At 35.7% G+C, this 19,510-nt stretch overlaps 1 protein-coding gene across 2 annotated transcripts; it reads left to right on the top strand.

The window, feature by feature from the left end:
- The first annotated feature begins 387 nt into the window (after window positions 1–387).
- On the top strand, window positions 388–18,010 carry ANXA1 (annexin A1). 2 transcript variants are annotated; one of them, XM_005868310.2, is made up of 13 exons: window positions 388–497; window positions 6,262–6,341; window positions 6,435–6,543; window positions 7,031–7,125; window positions 8,769–8,882; window positions 9,289–9,379; window positions 10,923–11,002; window positions 11,202–11,258; window positions 12,772–12,865; window positions 13,726–13,821; window positions 14,928–14,986; window positions 16,621–16,743; window positions 17,660–18,010. In XM_005868310.2, exons 2-13 carry the CDS (start codon window positions 6,276–6,278, stop codon window positions 17,714–17,716), a joined length of 1,041 nt encoding a protein of 346 aa, XP_005868372.1. In that variant the 5' UTR covers window positions 388–497; window positions 6,262–6,275; the 3' UTR covers window positions 17,717–18,010. The 2 variants fall into 2 exon arrangements, with proteins under 2 accessions (XP_005868372.1, XP_014396764.1); XM_014541278.1 differs by lacking the exon at window positions 388–497 and adding an exon at window positions 3,021–3,148.
- Window positions 18,011–19,510: the final 1,500 nt, after the last annotated feature.

The raw sequence follows: 19,510 nt of genomic DNA, 5'->3' as shown, positions 1-19,510 counted from the left end.
ATGGAGCTGAGATTCAAATGGAAAGTTATTTTTTAAAAAATTTTTGTTCTCTTTCGTTTTGAAATTTAAACATTTTTCATTTTAAACCTGTGTAAGGAAAAATAAAGGTGTCAATCCTTGGTATCAGGACTGGAGCAGAGAGTACTGCATATTTGAAAATCCATTGCGTACTACTCCCTCTGAAAAAAAGAAAGAAAGAAAACTGTGCAAACTAAAGAGAGAGAGAAAAAAAAAATCTGTCCTCCCGTTCCTTTTCCTTTGGGTTGTCAGCGATGAGTTGGCTTGGTGAGTAGTTTTGCAAGACTTGTTTCACTTTGTTTTGGGCAAGACTGAGCCATGTATTTCAAACAAAAGACAGCCAATTACTAACTTCTGGTTGCTGGGTGTGGTCTCCTTTCAAGTTCTATAAAATCAGGAGCCCGAGGCTTCAGTGCCAGTGTGAGACTTTCAGAGAAGAAATCTCCCTTTAGTTCTTTGTAAGAAGGCAGAAAACAAAGGTAAGTCTTGGTTTTTCTTTTAGTTGGTTTTGGTTGTTTTGAAAACTTTTCCCATCATGATGTTACATATTACTGCTTCTATAAGATTTATGGCTAATTGTGTTTGGTATGTTTTGATAAATCTTTCTGTAAAATTACACAGGCTATTTGTATTTTGGGAATCACAAATTGTAGTGTTTTATTTTACTTAGTTAAATATAATTTTAAAGTATTACTTTGCTTAATACTGACTTGTTATACTGTTGGTGAGTTGCCATGGAAAAGAAGGAAAGAATGTGTTTCTTCCTACAAGTTGTGAGTTTCCAAGAGCGTTGTGTGCCCCACATGGAAATCATGATGTAGGTGGGGTGCCTGTGGGGAAGGAGTCAGGCCAGGGTGGGTTTCAGGGAACTGTTTCTAAATAGCATGGTTGACATCATTTATTTTCTTTTGTAAGGAAAACGTAATAGATTCTGGCCACATAGTGGTATCATGCCCTTTGTAATTAACACTTTGAAATTAGTGTTAATTTTACTCATGCCATGTAAATAAATAATAAGAGGATCTGCTTATTAATCAGGTCATTTAAGGAGGGTGTGGATGCCTTCTTATTCCTGTAGTGTCTGTGTCATAGGCAGGCTTTCAAGTGCTGATCAGGAAACCTTGGGGGAAGGAAGCATTTTTTGAGGGTGTCAGATAAATCATCCGTTGGGAAAACCAGATGAGCCATCTAAAAGCTATTCTACTGAGTAGCATCTTGATTGTTGAATGAGCTAATGGCCATACCACTCCTTACAAAAGCACAACCCAAATCTAAAGTAGAGTGTTTACTGGTGTTGGATACATTTTCAAAAGGAATAGATTTTTAATCATAACCATATATCTGGCTATTGTTCATTACAGATGTTCCTTCAAGAATTTTTCTCTTAGCCCATTTTGAATGTTAAATTAAATGCCCCATATCTACTTTTTAATGCTAGCTCATTAAGAAAGGTGTTGTTGTTGTTTTTTCTTGACTCGTTTATGTCTGAAATTATATATGGATTTTGAAAAAGTAATACTTATATTCCCCTCTGCCTGCCCGAATACATTTTTGGTGGCTGGAAGAGAAGGCCCATTGCAAAATGATTCACATGTGGTAAAATGCTAGTTTCATCATTCTGAAATGGCCTCTTCTCTAGAAGTTGGTCAACACCCTAGCCCCGGGTACTAACCACAGCTGGCAGCTCCCCAACATTTGACTGATGTTGTCAGAAGAGTCAATCATAACATTATTAAGGGACCAGCTAGAGTCTCATGCTTATTAACTATGTTTTCACTCAAAAGATCTGCAAAGGTTGTAGATGACATAAGCTTGCTGAGCTGATTGTTCTTAATCCTCTCTAGACCCATTAATTTATGACTTATTTTACAAATCAGCTAAAGCAATGGGCCTATTCTTTTCCAGTGATAATTCAAGAGCAGTTTTTGAAGTAAATGAGTTCATCTTTCTTTAAAATGGAATCATTTTTTATCAGAAAGGTCAGAACAGACAGAATTTATATAATATCTTCATTAAGCTAATTTTTTCCACTTCCATCCTTTTGAGGTAAAGTTTAAGTTTGCCACTTCGGTACTAGCATGCATTTTAGATACTATTTATTCCAACACTCCTATTTTTACAAATGAAGCCCCCTAGAGACCTTAAATGTTTTCTTGAAGTCCTACAATCAGCTAAAGAGAATCAAAATAGGGCTTAGAACTCCTTCTATTCTCATTTTTAAATTCTATAATTATGGGTAGAAACATTTGTTAAATTAGCATAGATAAGTTTCCCAAATAATTAACACTCATACACTGTTTATTCACTCAATAATGCTTATTAGCATATTAAATACCAGGCATTTTGGCCCAGATTGGAGGGACTGAATCAATAGTAGATTAGCATTGCCTTCATGTAATGCTGCTGTAAAAAGAAACATAAATAGAAAGTGATAATACAGAATGGTAGGGGCTCCCGTAGGGTAAAAGTAGGATGTTTGGGGAGAGCACAGGACTAATAAAGGCTTTCTGGAGGATGTAGTGAGGTCTATGGTGACTCCTGACTTAGAAGTTAGACAAAGGGCTGTGGGCGTGGAGGAGAAAACAGCATTCCAAGCAAAGGGAACACCCTACTCAAAGGCCTGGAAGCAAAACATTTGTGAGATTACATTTCATAAAGTGGTTCTTCATAAGCCATGCTATTGTAAGGCCTAATTAGCTTCTCTCACAGGGGTAGGTGTGAAAAGGATGTGAAATATAACCCAGCTGTTAATAGTTCACCACATTTGCTTTGTCATTAATCCTTCCCCTTCCTCCTTCTACCCTCTCTAGATATTTTTTTCTGTAACATTTGAGAGAACATTGCAGATATGATGTCCCTATGCCTCCAAATACTTCTGCCTGGATAAATTAAAAAATAAGGATACAACCATAGTGCAATTTTTTAAAAATCAGGCAATTAACCTAATGCAACAAGCCTAGTGTTCTCAAACTGTCTAGTGGGTACAATTGCTAATGTACCATTTCTGGAATACCTTTTTCTTAATTTAGTAAGCATAGATCCCTCTAATACCTTGGGCATACTTTTTGTGCATACTTCCCTTCTTTAATTCCTTGCTGAATGAGATGAAGAGAGCTCTCTTTGGACACAGGTACAGTATATACAAAAAATGCTAATCTCTAGAAAGTTACGCACATTTATGCACAGATAAATGAGATTGGTAGGTTAGTGTATGGTCACTCACCAGATAAATTCTGGAATATTGTTAATTTCCATGTAGGTCTGCCTATGTATAAATGGCCAACTTCATCTTCAAATAAGTTGACGGTAAGGCCTGAACAGGCAGAATGGTCTGGCTGAAGTTTTTGGCCAAAATGTTTTTGCTGTGGAATTTGTAGGGTGTGTTGCCATTGCTATGCATTTCTGTTTAAACATGCAGTTGACTTCAGTAGTAGTACATGGCAGTTCCTAAAATTATTTCAGAGCAATTTCTGACGTCTTATCAAAATCCTTGTTTCTCTAAGCTTTGTTCAGAGCTAGTGGATCTCATTTAGCTCAGTTGAGATTCCATTCTCCTCCAATTGCTTTCATGAGATGGGCCCTCCTTAGGCTGCTTTTCTTTGGAAGGTCACCCAAATCATTTCACACTGCCGTCTAGGAACTCAGGATAGGTTATAAAGCTGTTTCCTCTGTGGACACTGTTATGTCAAATAAATCATGCAACCCCTTTTTTATTTTGTGTTATCTAATTAATAGAGCGATCACATTTTCTTATACTTTCTCAAGTTTATATTTTAAGAAAGCGATGCGTTATGTAAGCATCATTCTAAAGTGACAAAAACGAGTGAAGTAGGGGAAAGTTCTCATAAAATTCATTTTCTAATTGTGAGTCTCATTTTAAAAGTTATATTTGACAACAGCCTTAATTTTTTTTATCTCTTCTGAAGTTTTTATTTTCTAATTGAAAAGAGTAGAAATATTCAAACATGTGTTTCTATAACTGTGGAAAGTACTTTCTTTTGAGGACTCATGAGTGATCACTTCACACATTTTGAGGATTCTACTTTATGAAAGGCTTGGATGAGATGATACAAATGGAAATTTCAAATACCTGAAACCTTGCCAGAAATTGCTAGATGTTTTTGATGTGCCAGTGAAACGATAGGAAAAGGAAATTCTCTAAATGCCAACGGCAACGGCACCAGATGATGTCTGTAACAGGAATTAAACCCTGGTGCAAAATTGTACAACGTGACTTTACCTTAGGAAATAGCTCTAGATTTATCCATTGCTGGGTGGCGGAGTGGAGAGAGATGAAATAAGTGCACAATATATTGTTTCTTCGCCCAGACGGCAGAATAGTAATCTTAACAATCCCATAATAATTAAGGGGAGATAGTTTCTGCTTTGGAGATTACTTCCTTCATGCATTTAATCTCATTACCTGGAACTGCAGTTCTTTTCCAGCAGGTGTGGCTTGAAATACTGTCTGAACATGCTGTTAAGGAATCGGGTTACGGTTTCACTCCTCATGAGTCATTTAGCTTCCCCTGAAGAATTTACAGTGGCGTAGATTATCCTTCCGGTCTCCCTCACAAATATTCATGAGCGTAGTCTCCTGAGGGATCAACAAAAGGGCGTGGAGAGATATCAGCGTAGACCTGGAGCATAGGCTCCTAAAAACAGATGCCCAGACAGAAAGTATCACTGGGGGCTTCTTTTGTGGGTAACACGGAAAATACATCAGTCGTTCACACACTTCAGGTTTCCAAAATAGTCATGGTTGGTTACATAAAAACACTGCTGAAACATGATAGTAGTTCCAGAAATTTCCTTTAAGATAGAGTTTACAGCCATGTTGCAATTTCACTCTCCTGGCAGTGGTTCTCAACCTTGGCTGCACATTAGAATCACCTGGGAATCTTTTTAAAATCCTGATTTCTGGGCCTCATCCTCCGGAGGCTGCACATTAGAATCACCTGGGAATCTTTTTAAAATCCTGATTTCTGGGCCTCATCCTCCGGAAATTCTGTTTCTTTGTTACTAATGTTGTGGCCCCACCTCATAACAAAGAAACAGAATTTCCGGAGGATGAGGCCCAGAAATCAGGATTTTAAAAAGATTCCCAGGTGATTCTAATGTGCAGCCAAGGTTGAGAACCACTGTGTTAGAGCAAAGCACCAGGCATAAAACAATCCATTTCCCAGTTCTTTGTGTTGGGTGGAAAAACATGTAGGCCTAGTATGTGAACAGCTCAAAAAGGAAAAAAAAATAGGAGCACTCCAATTGCTGAAATAATTTTATACCAAGGAATGGGAAAAAATACTGAATCATGCAGGGGAGAGAAATAGTACCTGGATATCCTTTTATGGATAGAGTTTTAAGTTTCAATCAACTCCTTCAGATTATCACAGTTTTATTTACCTTGTAAATATAAATATTATGATATTTTTGTTCAAGCTTTCTGGGATCCTACATAGATTCTCCAATAGCCTACTAAATGATCTCTAATCTTTTCATCTTGCCCATCTCTTAGCCATTCTCTACTAGTATGATAAAGGATGAGTCATCTTTTCAACATATAAATAGAATCATATTGCTTTCTTTTAAAAAACCCATTAATTCCCCCTCCCCCCCACAAAGCTTTAGGGATACATTTAAACTTCTTTGTTGGAGCTTCTGTCCACCTTTCTAGTTCCAGTGAACTTCTTTCCCCAAATAGGACACGTGTCTCTCTGTTTTGTTCTCTTTCACTTTTCTGCCAGGTTAGTCTCAGCTCATTTCGAGAGGCCCAGGCCAGTCAACAGGTCTTCTAAAAAGTTTCCTTAGCTTTTGTGTTTTCCCACCGAGAGCAACAGGAACTTTAAGTTCATTGAGGCAAGCAATGATGTTTTGATGTTTTTTGCACCCCCAGTGCTTGGCAAATAGTTATTGGTCTATAAATGTAGAGCAATGAAGTGAATCACCAGCTCCTCTCTTCAGCCTATATGTTGCTTGTAGTAGTCCTCTGATTCCTAAAAGGTAGGGACTGAATAAGCTAAGAAAGAACCAAATTTCTGAGTGGAGATGATGGGTGTCTATTCAAGGGTAAGATTCTCCTTTTAAAAACTTACACCTAGCATTTTAATTATGCTTCTAAGAGTAATATCCTGGTAAGTCAAGTCAAGGTTACTCTAATATGTCTTGTGTATGTAAGGGAATGGAGTGATGTCTATGTGTGGTGAATTTGTGGTTTGTAAAAGCAACTATCTGTTTTCTTCCCAGAAACTTCTTTAAAAATGGCAATGGTGTCAGAATTCCTCAAGCAGGCCTGGTTCATTGACAATCAAGAGCAGGAATACACGGTAAGTCAAGTGACAATAAAATAATTTAGTTAAATATTAAAAGGGAAACTAATATGAGTGCACAGACATTAATTTTCTCTCTTTCTTCCACAGAACACTGTTAAAGCATCCAAAGGTGGTCCTGGGTCAGCAGTGTACCCCTTCCCCAGCTTCAATCCATCCTCAGATGTTGCGGCCTTGCATAATGCAGTAATGGCTAAAGGTAACGAAGTCTTCTTAAACAGTCCCCTCCTGCACACTCAGAATGGCTAGTGAAAAACAGACATATGCAGTGGAAAAAGTCTGTTTCATTTTGAAGATAAGACTTCTTTATCAAATGAAAGTATATTTCCTCTCTTATCACTTAAAAAGAAAAAGGTTAAATCTGGAGAATCTCTGCTGCCATAACAGATATCCTTACCAGCCCATTTCTAGCATAAAGTCAATACTGAAACCAACACCGCTGCTCACAGTGAGGGTTTGAATTAAGATCAAACACTGTAACATGGAGGGTCAGGGCCAATGTCCTCTTCCTCTCTCATTCATATGAGAAAGCTTCCCTTTGCTTGAGAGTAGTTGCATCTATATAATCCATTTTTCTTAGTTTGTTAAGAACTTCATTTGGAGCACTTTGATAATGAATCATTTAATGTCGGTTGTTAAAGAGGAACAAAATTGATTTTAAAAGGCAAGCCACCCTTTATTTCCAGGTGTGGATGAAGCAACCATCATTGACATTCTAACTAAGAGAACCAATGCACAGCGCCAACAGATCAAAGCAGCTTATCTCCAGGAAAAAGGAAAGGTGGGTTGGAGTGGTAAATTTACATATTTAATTTCAGTTGCATTTGTGTTAAACATGAGTTTTGAAACACGATTACCTAGTTCCTATTACAACTACTATGACTGGGATTGCAGTATTTATCCACTTGATTGCAATCAATTCCGGCAAATTTATTGATTTCATACTTTTGTCCTAGTGGTGTAGGTTCTTTGCAGATGTGTTCTATATTGGAGACAAGTCTTTAATTTCAACATAACAAACATCAAAATTATTATGGGCAATAAGGACTACGTTCTGGTTGAAATGTGTCTTCTGCTAAAATTTGAACTGAGTTAATGCCTAAGTGTAAGGTTTATACATATAATTCTACTGTTGATGTAAGAAACATCTAAACATGTAGAGAATTTTTATGAGTTTATTTGAGCCAAACTAATGACAATTGCCAGGAAGTAAAATGTGACGTTTTGCAGCTTATTTTATACATTAGAATCAAAGGAGGAGGCATAAGGAGGGATACATGGATTTCATTATTTTTAGATTAAGGGGGCAGAATAAAGCAAAAACAGGGAATTCTCTGGGATTGGGCGAAAAGTAAAATGGAGAGACACATACTTGTTTAAGGTGGGTACAGGACAGTTAATTAACAGTTACAGCACATAGCGATGGCATGTGAGGAAGAAGATAACAATGAGGGTTCTGTGATCTAGTGCTCTGGTGGTGGTGGTGGTAGTGGTGGGTGTGCCCTGAGGGGTCTGGAAAAGGTAATTACTCTGACATTTTAGATGCAAAAAACCATTTTACTGGCTCACTTCAGGTCAAGATTGACCTTTGTCAAGGAAGCTGCGGTCTAGTACCTGACTACCTGCCACAACCTGCTTTTAGTGAGGAAATCTATGTTCTTACTATCCTATGTGGTTACTTTCTGTCTCTGAGTTTGCAAGGCTCTCCATTCAGGCCTCTCCTGAGCTTGTCAGGTTTAGTATGTGGCCCCTTTTTTGCCCACACTACTTTAAAAGTAAGCTTTGTATTTTTTATACCAAATAAGGGCAGTGTTTCTTAAGGAATGCACTTAGAAAACTATATGTCAGTGTCTGATTATATAGTGCTTCTTTGAGCAGTGCAAACCTCAAAAGTTTGGAAAAATTATTAATACGTTACATATTTTTTAAGAATTCTTACTACAGTTTCTGTTAATATACAACCTTATGTTTTGAGCTTTATAGTTTCTTCCCTGTTTAAAAGATTGAGAACCCTGTTCAATAGGAAGGATAAATTGTGATGGAAGGAAACTTGATTGGGGTGGTGAACATACCACATTACAACAGACAGATGATATATTATAGAATTGTACACCAGAAACCTGTGTAATTTTATTAACTAATATCACCCCAATAAATTCAATAAAAAATAACTTCACAGCTAAAAAGTAAATAAATGAAAAATTAAAAAAAAATAAGCTATCAACAAATTTAGTAAAATTTCATTCTAATCACTCTAAAAGATTAAGAAAGCATTCTAAGAATCTGGTACCTTTTTTATGCAAAGGGAGGAGCTCTAAATATGGTTGAGTTTAGGAATCAGCAATAAAATTACCTAAAGGTCAGGTAACCCTACATTGCTGTGTAACCTAGTGCGTCGCTTATTGTAAGCCCTCTTTCTTCTAGCCCTTGGATGAAGTTCTGAGGAAAGCCCTCACAGGTCATCTTGAGGAAGTCGCTTTGGCTCTATTAAAAACTCCAGCCCAGTTTGATGCGGACGAACTTCGTGCTGCCATGAAGGTAAATGCCTGATTTCGGAAAAACTTCTTTCCCGAAAAGAATGTGTAGGTCAAATCCACTTAGGCCTCTTATTGTACCTTCAGCATCTAGTATAGGGCCTATCAATTAAGGGAATAAAATGCATGTATTGATTAATTAATTAAAATTGGCATTAATCGCTGTGTTATTCCCATGCTCAACATGTCACTATATCAACCATATATCTCACCTTTTATATCTCTGTCCAAAATATTGGTTTAAAAGCCATTTTGTTTCTAGAGCAATATACCAGATAGGACTAATTGTAATTACTAAATATTGTGGGAAATGTACTAAATGCCAGATTCAAACACATTTCAGGACACAAAAACTAGTTGATGCTCTCAAGTGAAGATTTTCCTACATTTCCTCTTCTCTTTTAATTCAGGGTCTTGGAACTGATGAAGACACTCTGAATGAAATTTTGGCATCAAGAACTAACAGAGAAATCAGAGAAATTAACAGAGTCTATAGAGAAGGTAAGTTTTAATGTCGAACAGTCCAAGTGCCTTAGTTGGAAAAGGAAATGTGATATACTTTTCTTAAAATTGATTGTGGGTGTTAATTAGGGGGACTTTGGAAACTCTACATACTAAAAATTTTTTATTGTTTTCACATGTCTACTGTAATCACACACTGTTACTGGATAGCATTCCATTTGTTGGGGTGCTGAAGTGAGACAATGTTTGCACTTTTAATGGTTAATGCTTGGTTTTTAATCAAGTGTCCCTCTAAGACAAATGGCCGCATAGTATTGTAATGGAAGTCAATTCAAAGCATTAAATTCAAAGAATTTTCTAAAAACATTTTCTGTTATCCTGAGATTTATTTTATTAAAATATACTGTTGTCTTTTATTTTGGAAAGGATAACAAAAATAAAAATAAAATCTCCCCCCAAAAATACATTGTCCATTTGTCCTTGGAAAGGTAGAGCTAGGTACTTAACAATCCTGTGATGGAAGCTCTTACCATTATGAACTTTAGCATTATGCACATAAATGATTTGCTTATTCTTTATGTCTAGTTGCATCCATAGGGATGAAAGACCAAGCCATCCCTCATTTATTCTATTCAGTGAAACATCTCATTCAAATGATATGCTTAACGTTGTAAAGAGGGTTGAGCAATGCTGGGTCCTTCCTATTTTCCTTTTCTAGTTTCCCAAACCAATATGCAGCACCTGGAATTTTCACCCCAGGCACAGAGAATACAATGGCCCTTGCATATTGTTTTTGGAGCAATTTAATAAAAGGATCAGAATAAGGAAGAGTTCAACCTCATTTTCAGCATTTATCTCATTATCAATACTTATCTTAGATCCCTTTATAAGTGATAATAATCAAGAGGGGCATTATTTTTAGTTTTTTTTGTTCAATAAAACATAGTTTACAAAGGGAAATAGCCATATTTTCCCATTATACCCAAGATATAGTCCAGTGATAGCTTATTAAATTGCCCCATCTTCTGGTTAATTATAAACTCAGTTAATTTTCTCCTAATACAGCATTATTTTGCATAGTTAAGCAAGGGTGTTTACACAAATAAAAATTTTAAGTCTATCTATCTACATACATAACTAAACTATATTATATATACTTATAATTAAAATAAATGAATAATCTATGTTCAAGCAAGTACCTCTGGTTTATTCTTTTAAATAACTGTTCTATTCATCACATTGCTTGAATTCTGGAATGTTTATTTCCGAATTAAAAAATTAAAATAATTTTTTAATACCTATGCAATTCATATTAGCAAAAGCTCTGTGACTGTAGGTTTTCCTTCACAGTATTATCTAAATTGCTTTCATTGCCTTAGAGAGGATAGAAATTTGATGATCCAAAGTTTTACTTGGTCCAATATCTCTATTTTTATTTTAAAAAATTATATTTTGAATGCATTCCATGTCATTGAACATTTGGCATTGAAATTTTTAAGCCAATATAGAGATGTCTGGTATTATAATCATCGCCATTATTTATCATTAATTTACTGCAAGACATACTTCTCTTATTTTTCAGAACTGAAGAGAGACCTGGCTAAAGACATCACCGCCGACACCTCTGGAGATTATCGGACGGCTTTGCTCTCTCTGGCTAAGGTATACTTCAAGTGGTTCAGGAAAGGCCTCTTCTTTAACGAAGAGTAAAATTTTAGATTTCATCTCACTCTAGAAATGAGCAATTGACTCTCTCTTTTCTCAAAGAATATTATTTATCTGATTTTTAAGGGAATTAAATGAATCATGTGATTCCATGCTAGTAAACAACTTACCAAGAGAATGGTATTTTTTTTTTCAGGGTGACCGAGCTGAGGACTTTTCCTCAAATGAGGACATGGCTGATTCAGATGCCAGGGTAAGCAATTCTTCCTACCTCAAATGGTTCCTGCCTTAAGTCAGGTTACACCGGATGACCTCCACATGGAAGCAAGCCTCAGATACTTCAAGAGGCCACGGGCATCTAATGTTCATTCCCTGAATGATGGGCACTGTTCTGTCCTTGAGCATCCAAGAAAAAAAAATGCAGTCTGGATGTTTTCAATAGATCTCATTATTCATAAAGTCGGAAAGGGTTGAAAGGGAACAGTGAGAATTGGATTGGTTGTCCCAAAGAACTGTTATATTAAGAAAACTCTGATATTTATTTTATCAGGCATAATTTTTTATTTAGTGAAGTGGAAAGAGTAAGCACATCTAACATTCTTTTAACAATGAACTTGGAATGGCTTGTAGATATAAGCTTATATTGTAAAAATGTTATAGTAGTGATATTATAATTATAAAACAATTACAATAACATATTTATATACTTTCAAGTATATTGTTATATATCGTTTCAGTGAGATTGCTGGTTATTAATATGCCAGTCCATTGGCAACATTAGAAAATGGTACCATTTTAGGGCCTGGAATTTCTGTTAAAAAAAAAAACTTATTTGCATATGCCTTCCTCTTGGGATAGCATTGTCTCTATAAATTCATCACAGTGAGACAGTAAGAATAGAAGGATATTTCTCTACTCCCACTCCCTTCACAGTAACAGTACATTATCTTGCACATAATAGGCATTCATTAACTTTTTGCAGAATAAGTGCATACTTATCAGATCAGTTTGCCTGAAAAGTCCAAAATAACTTCTTATGTCCATTGGAAGTTTGACCATTTTAATAGAAATTGTGTAAGCAAACCAAAGAACTGAAGTTAGTATTTGAATAATTATCCATACTAAAAAAAATTCTTATTTGCTTGTGACATTTTTAAATTTACTTTCCATTTTAAGACTATCAGAGCTCTAAGATGTATATTTATGGCAGCTACTTGGATTAGTGTGTTCCAAGAGAAAGATGGCAATTAAGATTTTAAAGTTAACAGAACAATATATGATAATAAGGGGGATTATCTTTTTCATTTACAAAAGAGGAAAATCTATGCTTTAATAAGGCTAAATTATTTACCTAAGATTACAGAGTTATTAAGTTGCAGAGTCAAAATTTGAATCTAGAAATTCTAACATCAAAATTCAAGACCGAGGCTATTTATGGTTGAATTGTTGATTTATTAGTACCATTTTCTGATAATTACTTTGAACAATTAAAAGTAAATAAAAATTAGAGAGGTCCTTGGAGTTGTCTTAATATAGAATGTAATCTTAAAGCAATTTAATTCATCAAACGTTTCTTCTTCAAACATATATTCAGTCTTTAATGTTTGCAAGGCACCTTGAGAGATACTGTGGAAGATACTCTCAATCTTAGCATCATGTTTTCTGATCCTTTTGGATACAAAGCAGATGCCTAGAAAATCTTAACATTCTTGTGCAGATATCAAGTCAGCAGATGATCAAGCATCTATTTTTGTGTTTCTTGACAGGCATTATATGAAGCAGGAGAAAAGAGAAAAGGGACAGATGTGAACGTGTTCACTACCATTCTTACCAGCAGAAGCTATCCCCACCTTCGCAGAGGTAAGAAGGAAAAAAAGGGTTCCCAAAACCTGTTTATAGAAGATGCAATTTTTTTGAGGGCAAATAAGAGAAAGGAAAGCAAAAAGTCTCAATCAGCAGCATCACTCATACACCCAATGAATATTGTATAGAGTTTCTGACCCCTTATTGATCTTTGTGCATTCAACTTCATATAGGAATCGTGTTATAGTATTTGAAACACCTTTTGTGACTTTGGCATTAGAGCATTATTTCTTTATTTTCACTATTTCTATTCCCCCAAAATATTTGGAGCAGATGTGACAAAGTATATACATACAACAGAACGCATGACATGACAATAAAGAAAAACAAAAAACTCAGGACTAAGTAAAAAAAAAGTGTATATGGATGCTCCAGAAACAAAAACCAAAAGGAGTTTTTCCCTTTGAGCACAGATGTTGCTGAGCCTACTGGAAGCCACGGCAAATAGAAAGTCATAATAATTACCCAAAATTCTAATAATAGCACACTGATTTCTAATGCCAAAATTAAGTGAAACTTACTATACAGATTTTTATATAAGCGAAGATCCATTTGCTATGGCACTTAGCTTTGATGTAGCAAGTGTTATGATTGTCAATCACATGCCATCTCTAATAAATGTCAACACTTGCAAAATTTTCCCCCAAATATGCAAGAACACCAAAATAGCCATGTGACTTACATTCCTAGGGGAAGATGAAGTATCCAAACTATACTCAGTTCAGTAATTAGCTTTAAGATATGTTGTGAGGTGCAGTCATCCCAAGGAGTGCTTTGAGTCAGTTGCCCTGATTTTGCTAAAGTTTGCTAAAGAATGGGATGCTTTCTACATCTCTTAGTTTAAATGTCACATTCAGTGTTTCAGAAGTACGCCAAGTACAGTCAGCATGACATGACCAAAGTGCTGGACCTGGAGATGAAAGGTGACATCGAGAAATGCTTCACAACTATCGGTACGTAGTCCTGGAAGGAGAAGAATTTTCTAAGTGAAAATTGCATCATCATTGCTGTCCCATAATTAAAAAAACAAAATAGAGCAAAAGCAAAATAACTCAGATATAGTTCATCTAAACTCTAGAGAGAGGCAACATGTGAGATAATGGCAATGCATAGTTAGCTAAATGTATACAACGGCCTTCTTAATAATAACAGAAATCATTCCCTTTAGAAAAATAGATATGCAGGTGGAAAATAGGTACTGAGCCCCCACTTATGCCACAAGATGCACCGAGCTGGACATAGCACAGAGGAAAGTCAGAATGGTCATTAAGATGGAATTTGGAATTAGATAACAGATCCAAATCCTGGTCTGTCACTTGCCAATTGAAAAATCCTAGGCAAGCCCAGAGGTTTTGATTCAGTAGTTCTCTGGTAGCTTCTGACAAGGTCTTTAAAAGAAAAAGACATTAAAGTTCTCTCATGTTATTCAGCTGACCAGGTAGGGCTGAGAACCTGTGTTCTAAAGCAGCTTCTCAAACATTAATGTGCACAGGAATCCCCTGGAGATTTTGTCAAAACACGGATTCCCATCTTACTAGGTCTGGCGTGGGGCCTGGGATTCTGCATTTCTAACAAACTCCCAGGTGATACCAATTCTTTTGGTCCAAGGATAACATTTTGAGTAGCAAACTAGATCATCTTACTAATTGACACATCTGTTAGCGTTTTATTTGGCAGCTGCCTCTTACAGCCTGTCCTTTCCCACTTTTTTCTTGTTATGACATGAAAAAAGTATGTATTATATGCCAGTTATGGCTTCTGACACCAACTGGTTTCCACATTTCTAAGAAGAGTATGCTCAGAATAGCATGAAGCTGCTATTGTTTGTCTTTAAGATAATAGGAGAGAGGTGATGGTGTTATGAGGAAAGAATATTTAAAACCAACATCTAGAGAATAGCTTCTCATAAACCAAGTATCCATATTGAGAAGGGAGGTGGGAAACAGGGGTGAATAGAATCTTGCTTGTTGCAAAACCCTGTATCTACTATTTCTTTCATATGCATCTTTCTTCTTTTGGGGCATATCAATATGTCAACTAAAATGTGCCTCTCTTGCAGTGAAGTGTGCCACAAACAAACCGATGTTCTTTGCTGAGAAGCTTCATCAGGCCATGAAGGTAAGATTCTACTTACATGATTTGGTTAGGGGGGAAATTATTGTTAGTGGAGAGAACACAACACCCCAGATTGTTTGAAAACTACACATTTTTATAAATATATTTTCATTGGTTTCAGAGAGGAAGGGAGAGGGGAGAGAGAGATAAAAACATCAATGATGAAAGAGAATCATTGATTGGCTGCCTCCTGCACACCCCCTACTGGGGATTGAACCCGCAACCTGAGCGTGTGCCCTTGACTGGAGTCGAACCCGGGACCCTTTGTTCCGCAGGCCGACGCTCTAGGGCATGAAAACCACACATATTTTAATATTTTCCCATTAAAAAGAATCACGGTTCCATCCAATGCAAGAGGTAAAACACTTCCTTATTAGAATAAAATGGTTAGATTTGTTGTATTTTTTATAGGTAAGATGGTAAGGGGAGCTTGTAGGCAATTTGTGAGTTACTCTTGCTTTGCATAAAAGTGGAGTCAGCATAGGAAGGGTGATATCATTTCGCTTTTAATGTGTGATTTTAGTAACCTACCTCTGCTAAGGTTGTGAGTTTTATAACCTCTTCTTTTCTAAGTTTAATTTGTTTTTTATAGTCTGTCTTCCATGCCATCGGTTAATATGTCATTCTAAGCTTTTAAAATGTTGTGCTAAGATTACTGAAGTAGAAGGCGTTATTAAGATGTATTGAGATACACTTCAACCACTTTAACTCTATTCTCCTGCTTGCATCATATTATATAGGATGCCATCTGTATACTTGTACTGTGAAAAGTTATAAAGTTGTCTTTTTTTCCCCTTTTTTAGCAACTCCAAAAGAAGGAAGTCTTGAGATAGAGAGAGATCTAACCATTCAATTAATAGGAAAGAGTCCTTATGAAATGATAGGCATTGTGCCATTATGTACTGGGCAGTACAGTCCCTGAGCCCACGTCCGCTCTACTTAGTGGGCTAATCCGATGGGTAATGATGAGCACCTACTATTGTAGAAGAAGAGAAGAGTGTCCTCTACCCCTAGACTTTGGATGTCAATTGTAGCCTTGTTCTCAGCTAAACTAAAACCTGACAGTGAACAGGAATTAGCCAGATGTGAACAGGGGTGGAAGAGATGGAGAGATACAGTAAGGTTGGCCCAAGAGGAGGAGGTAGCATTACCCTTTCAAGATAGTAAGTACAGTTAGAGCGATGGTGCATGGTAGAAGAGATTGTAGAATTAGGCAGGGCATTGCAAGCCCAGATAAAATGCTTGGTTTTTATCCTATGAGAAAAAGACCATTGAAGGATTTCAAGTAGGTGAATTAGATGATCAGATTTGCAATTTAGATAGTTCACTGTATTTGTAATTATTGAATAGATTAGAGAAAGGAAAGACTGGATGGTGGAAGGCCAGTTAGGAGGTTGTAAAAGCTCTTAACATACTGCTGATGCAGCAGTTGGGTTCGTCATTTTATTACCACTTGTGTAAAGGGTGTGTGTGTGTGTGTGTGTGTGTGTGTGTGTGTGTGTGTCCTTTAATGTAGAGATAGTTTCTCTATAGAACTATATGAGTTAACAAAAGAGCTTTACATTCAAACCCATATCCTGCTTTATTATGAGTATGCTCTGAATATGAAACCCTTAACCCTCACTTGTTTTGGACAGGGTGCTGGAACACGTCATAAGATATTGACCAGGATTATGGTTTCCCGTTCTGAAATCGACATGAATGACATCAAAGCATACTATCAGAAGTTGTATGGTGTCTCTCTCTGCCAAGCCATCCTGGTATGTTGTGATTTTCATAATGCTACTCCCACAAATAATATTCTTTTTGAAAGAGAAAGGCTGACTTACTGTATCTATAAATTTTATATGTAAGATTAACTCATTATATTAGGATACATAATTTATAAGTAAATTTAACATTCACTGGTAAAATCTACTAGTAAGTTCTGTACTGAAAAAATACTCAAAATTTTCAGCATTCATAGAACATTTAGTTTCTCATACATAAATTTAGCAACCAAAATATTTTTAGCAGGGAGATATAATGATTTGTTTTGCAATGAATATTGATCAGAGGGTTAGAGACTTATTATTCTAAGTTTTTCTTTAATTTTTGTCATATGTAATATGTATAAAATACATGTTCATGTGATCTCATTATAATGTTAAGAAATAAAATATAATGCTATAAAGTAAAGGCAAGTCCAGGGTTTTGAAGTTATTGAAAGATGGGTGACTATTTAAATTTAATTTGTTACATATAATGAATAACTGTAATCTACTGAGAAAATCACAAGCTTATAACTTTCTCTGGTGAAGGAGTCAGATATTCCTTAAGAAGATCTGAAATGATTGTTATGTTATATTTACTCAATTCTGCATGACATCTTATTCTTGGAAAATAATAGCTCTAATACACAACATAATCACTTCAGAGAAGTTCACAATCTGAATCTTGACAGGTATTGCTTTTACATAATAACCCACTAACAAATATCAGTTATCTGCTCTACGCATTAAGTTATTTAATGAAATAAGTAATATTCTTATCGAAGATCCTAGATAATTGATGTACTGTGATGTATGTTCTACTACTCTTCAGTCTACTAAGATTATAATTACTCTTATTTAAAAATACTTTATATTGATTATGGTTTCAGGTAGCATTAAGTAATACTCTATTTTTAATCAACAGGATGAAACCAAAGGAGACTATGAAAAAATCCTGGTGGCTCTCTGTGGAGGACAGTAAACATTCCTTTGATGATTTCAAGCTTTTTGATCAGAAGATTTTTAAATCATATCTTTTTATGCCATGTTATAAGATTTAAATAGGAAAGTTTCTTCAGCAGCATCAGTCTAGCTAACTGCTTTCTGAAAACTATAGCCTATAAATCATTTTTATATCACAACTCTGTATAATAGAGATAAGTTTTTAAAAAAACATATTTGCCCCAAACTGTAAAACCCCATAACAGGTTGTTCTGTTAACATTACCTGAGAAAGATGTTTATGTAACAGAAAATAAAATGATTTTACAGGACAATTAGTGTGTTACTGGTTCTTCTGTTCCCATTTTCTTCTGTGTGTAATGTAGTGGTTTAATTTAATATCAGGGGATAGGAGCCTGCATACTAAATTATAATCACTTAATGAAATAGATATTACATATTAAATTAAAGAAAATACAGAGTTAGAAAATAGACTCCTTACATTTTATCATCTTGGTACAGATTATTGAGAGTGTGTCTGTCTAATAATGGATTTATTGCATCAGTGATTGTAATAATTGGACATTCTGCTATATTTTGTGAATCAGTGTAAAGAAAAAATGGCAACAGCAATAAAAATTTCTCACTTAAAAAAAGATAGTTGCATGTTTAGTTTTCTAAGACAATGTCAAACTGTTTTCCAGAGTGGCTGAATCCTTTTACTTTTTCACAATAAGCATACAAGCGATGTAGTTTCGCCACAGCTTTACCAGCATTTGGTATTGTCGCTGTTTTGTATTTTGGCATTGTTGTCTTTTTATTGTTGAGTTTTGAGAATTCTTTATGTAGTCTACATACCAGTGCTTTGTCAAATATGTGGTTTTCAAAACTTTTCTTTCAGTATACAGCTTGTCTTTTTATCTTCTTAATAGAGTCTTCCTCAGAGCCAATATATTAAATTTTAATGAGGTCCAGTTTTTCAATTTTTTTATTTCATTGATTGTGTTTTTTGGTGTCACATCTACAGACACTTTACCTAACCTTAGGTCCTGAAAATTTCTATCTGTTTTTTCCCCCTAAAAATGTTATAGTTCCATTTTACAGTTAAGTTTGTAATCCATTTTGAACTATTTCCTCTCTCCCTTCCACTCACTCTAAAAATCAATGGAAAAATATATCCTCCAATGAGGATTAACAAACAAACAAATAAAAAAAGAGCAAAACATCTGAACAGGCACCTCACCAGAGATATTAAGGTGGTAAGTAAGCATATGACAGGATACTCAACATCATATGCCATTAGGGAATTGCAAATTAAAACAACAATGAGATAGCTACTGCTACACACCTGTTAGGATGGCTAAAATTCATCTCATGTAGGAGCAACAGGAACTCGCAGATATCACTCACAGCCATTTGGAAAGACAGGCAGTTTCTTACACAGTGAAAGTGTCATTGTACAATTCAGCAATCACACTGCTAGGTAGTTACCCAAATGAGCTGAAAAGTTATAGCCACACAAAACCTTGCACACAAATGATTATACCACTTCATTCATATCCAAACTCTGGAAGCAACCAAGATGTCCTTGAGTAGGTGAATAGATAAACAAACTGTGGTACATACACACAATGGAATATTTATTATTCAGTGATAAAAAGAAATGATGTATCAAGACATGGAGGAACCTTAAGTGCATATTGCTGAATTAAAGGAGCCGATCTGAAAAGCCTACATACTGTATGATTCCAACTATATGACATTCTTAAATAGGCAAAACTATGGAGACAGCAAAAAAGATGAACAGTTGCCAGGGGTTGAGGGAAGGTGGAAGG

This window comes from Myotis brandtii, unplaced genomic scaffold (assembly GCF_000412655.1).
Source record: "Myotis brandtii unplaced genomic scaffold, ASM41265v1 scaffold266, whole genome shotgun sequence".
Classification (NCBI taxonomy): domain Eukaryota; kingdom Metazoa; phylum Chordata; class Mammalia; order Chiroptera; family Vespertilionidae; genus Myotis; species Myotis brandtii.
The sequence above is the reverse complement of the archived record's forward strand: the minus strand, read 5'-3'. Positions and strand labels throughout refer to the sequence as shown.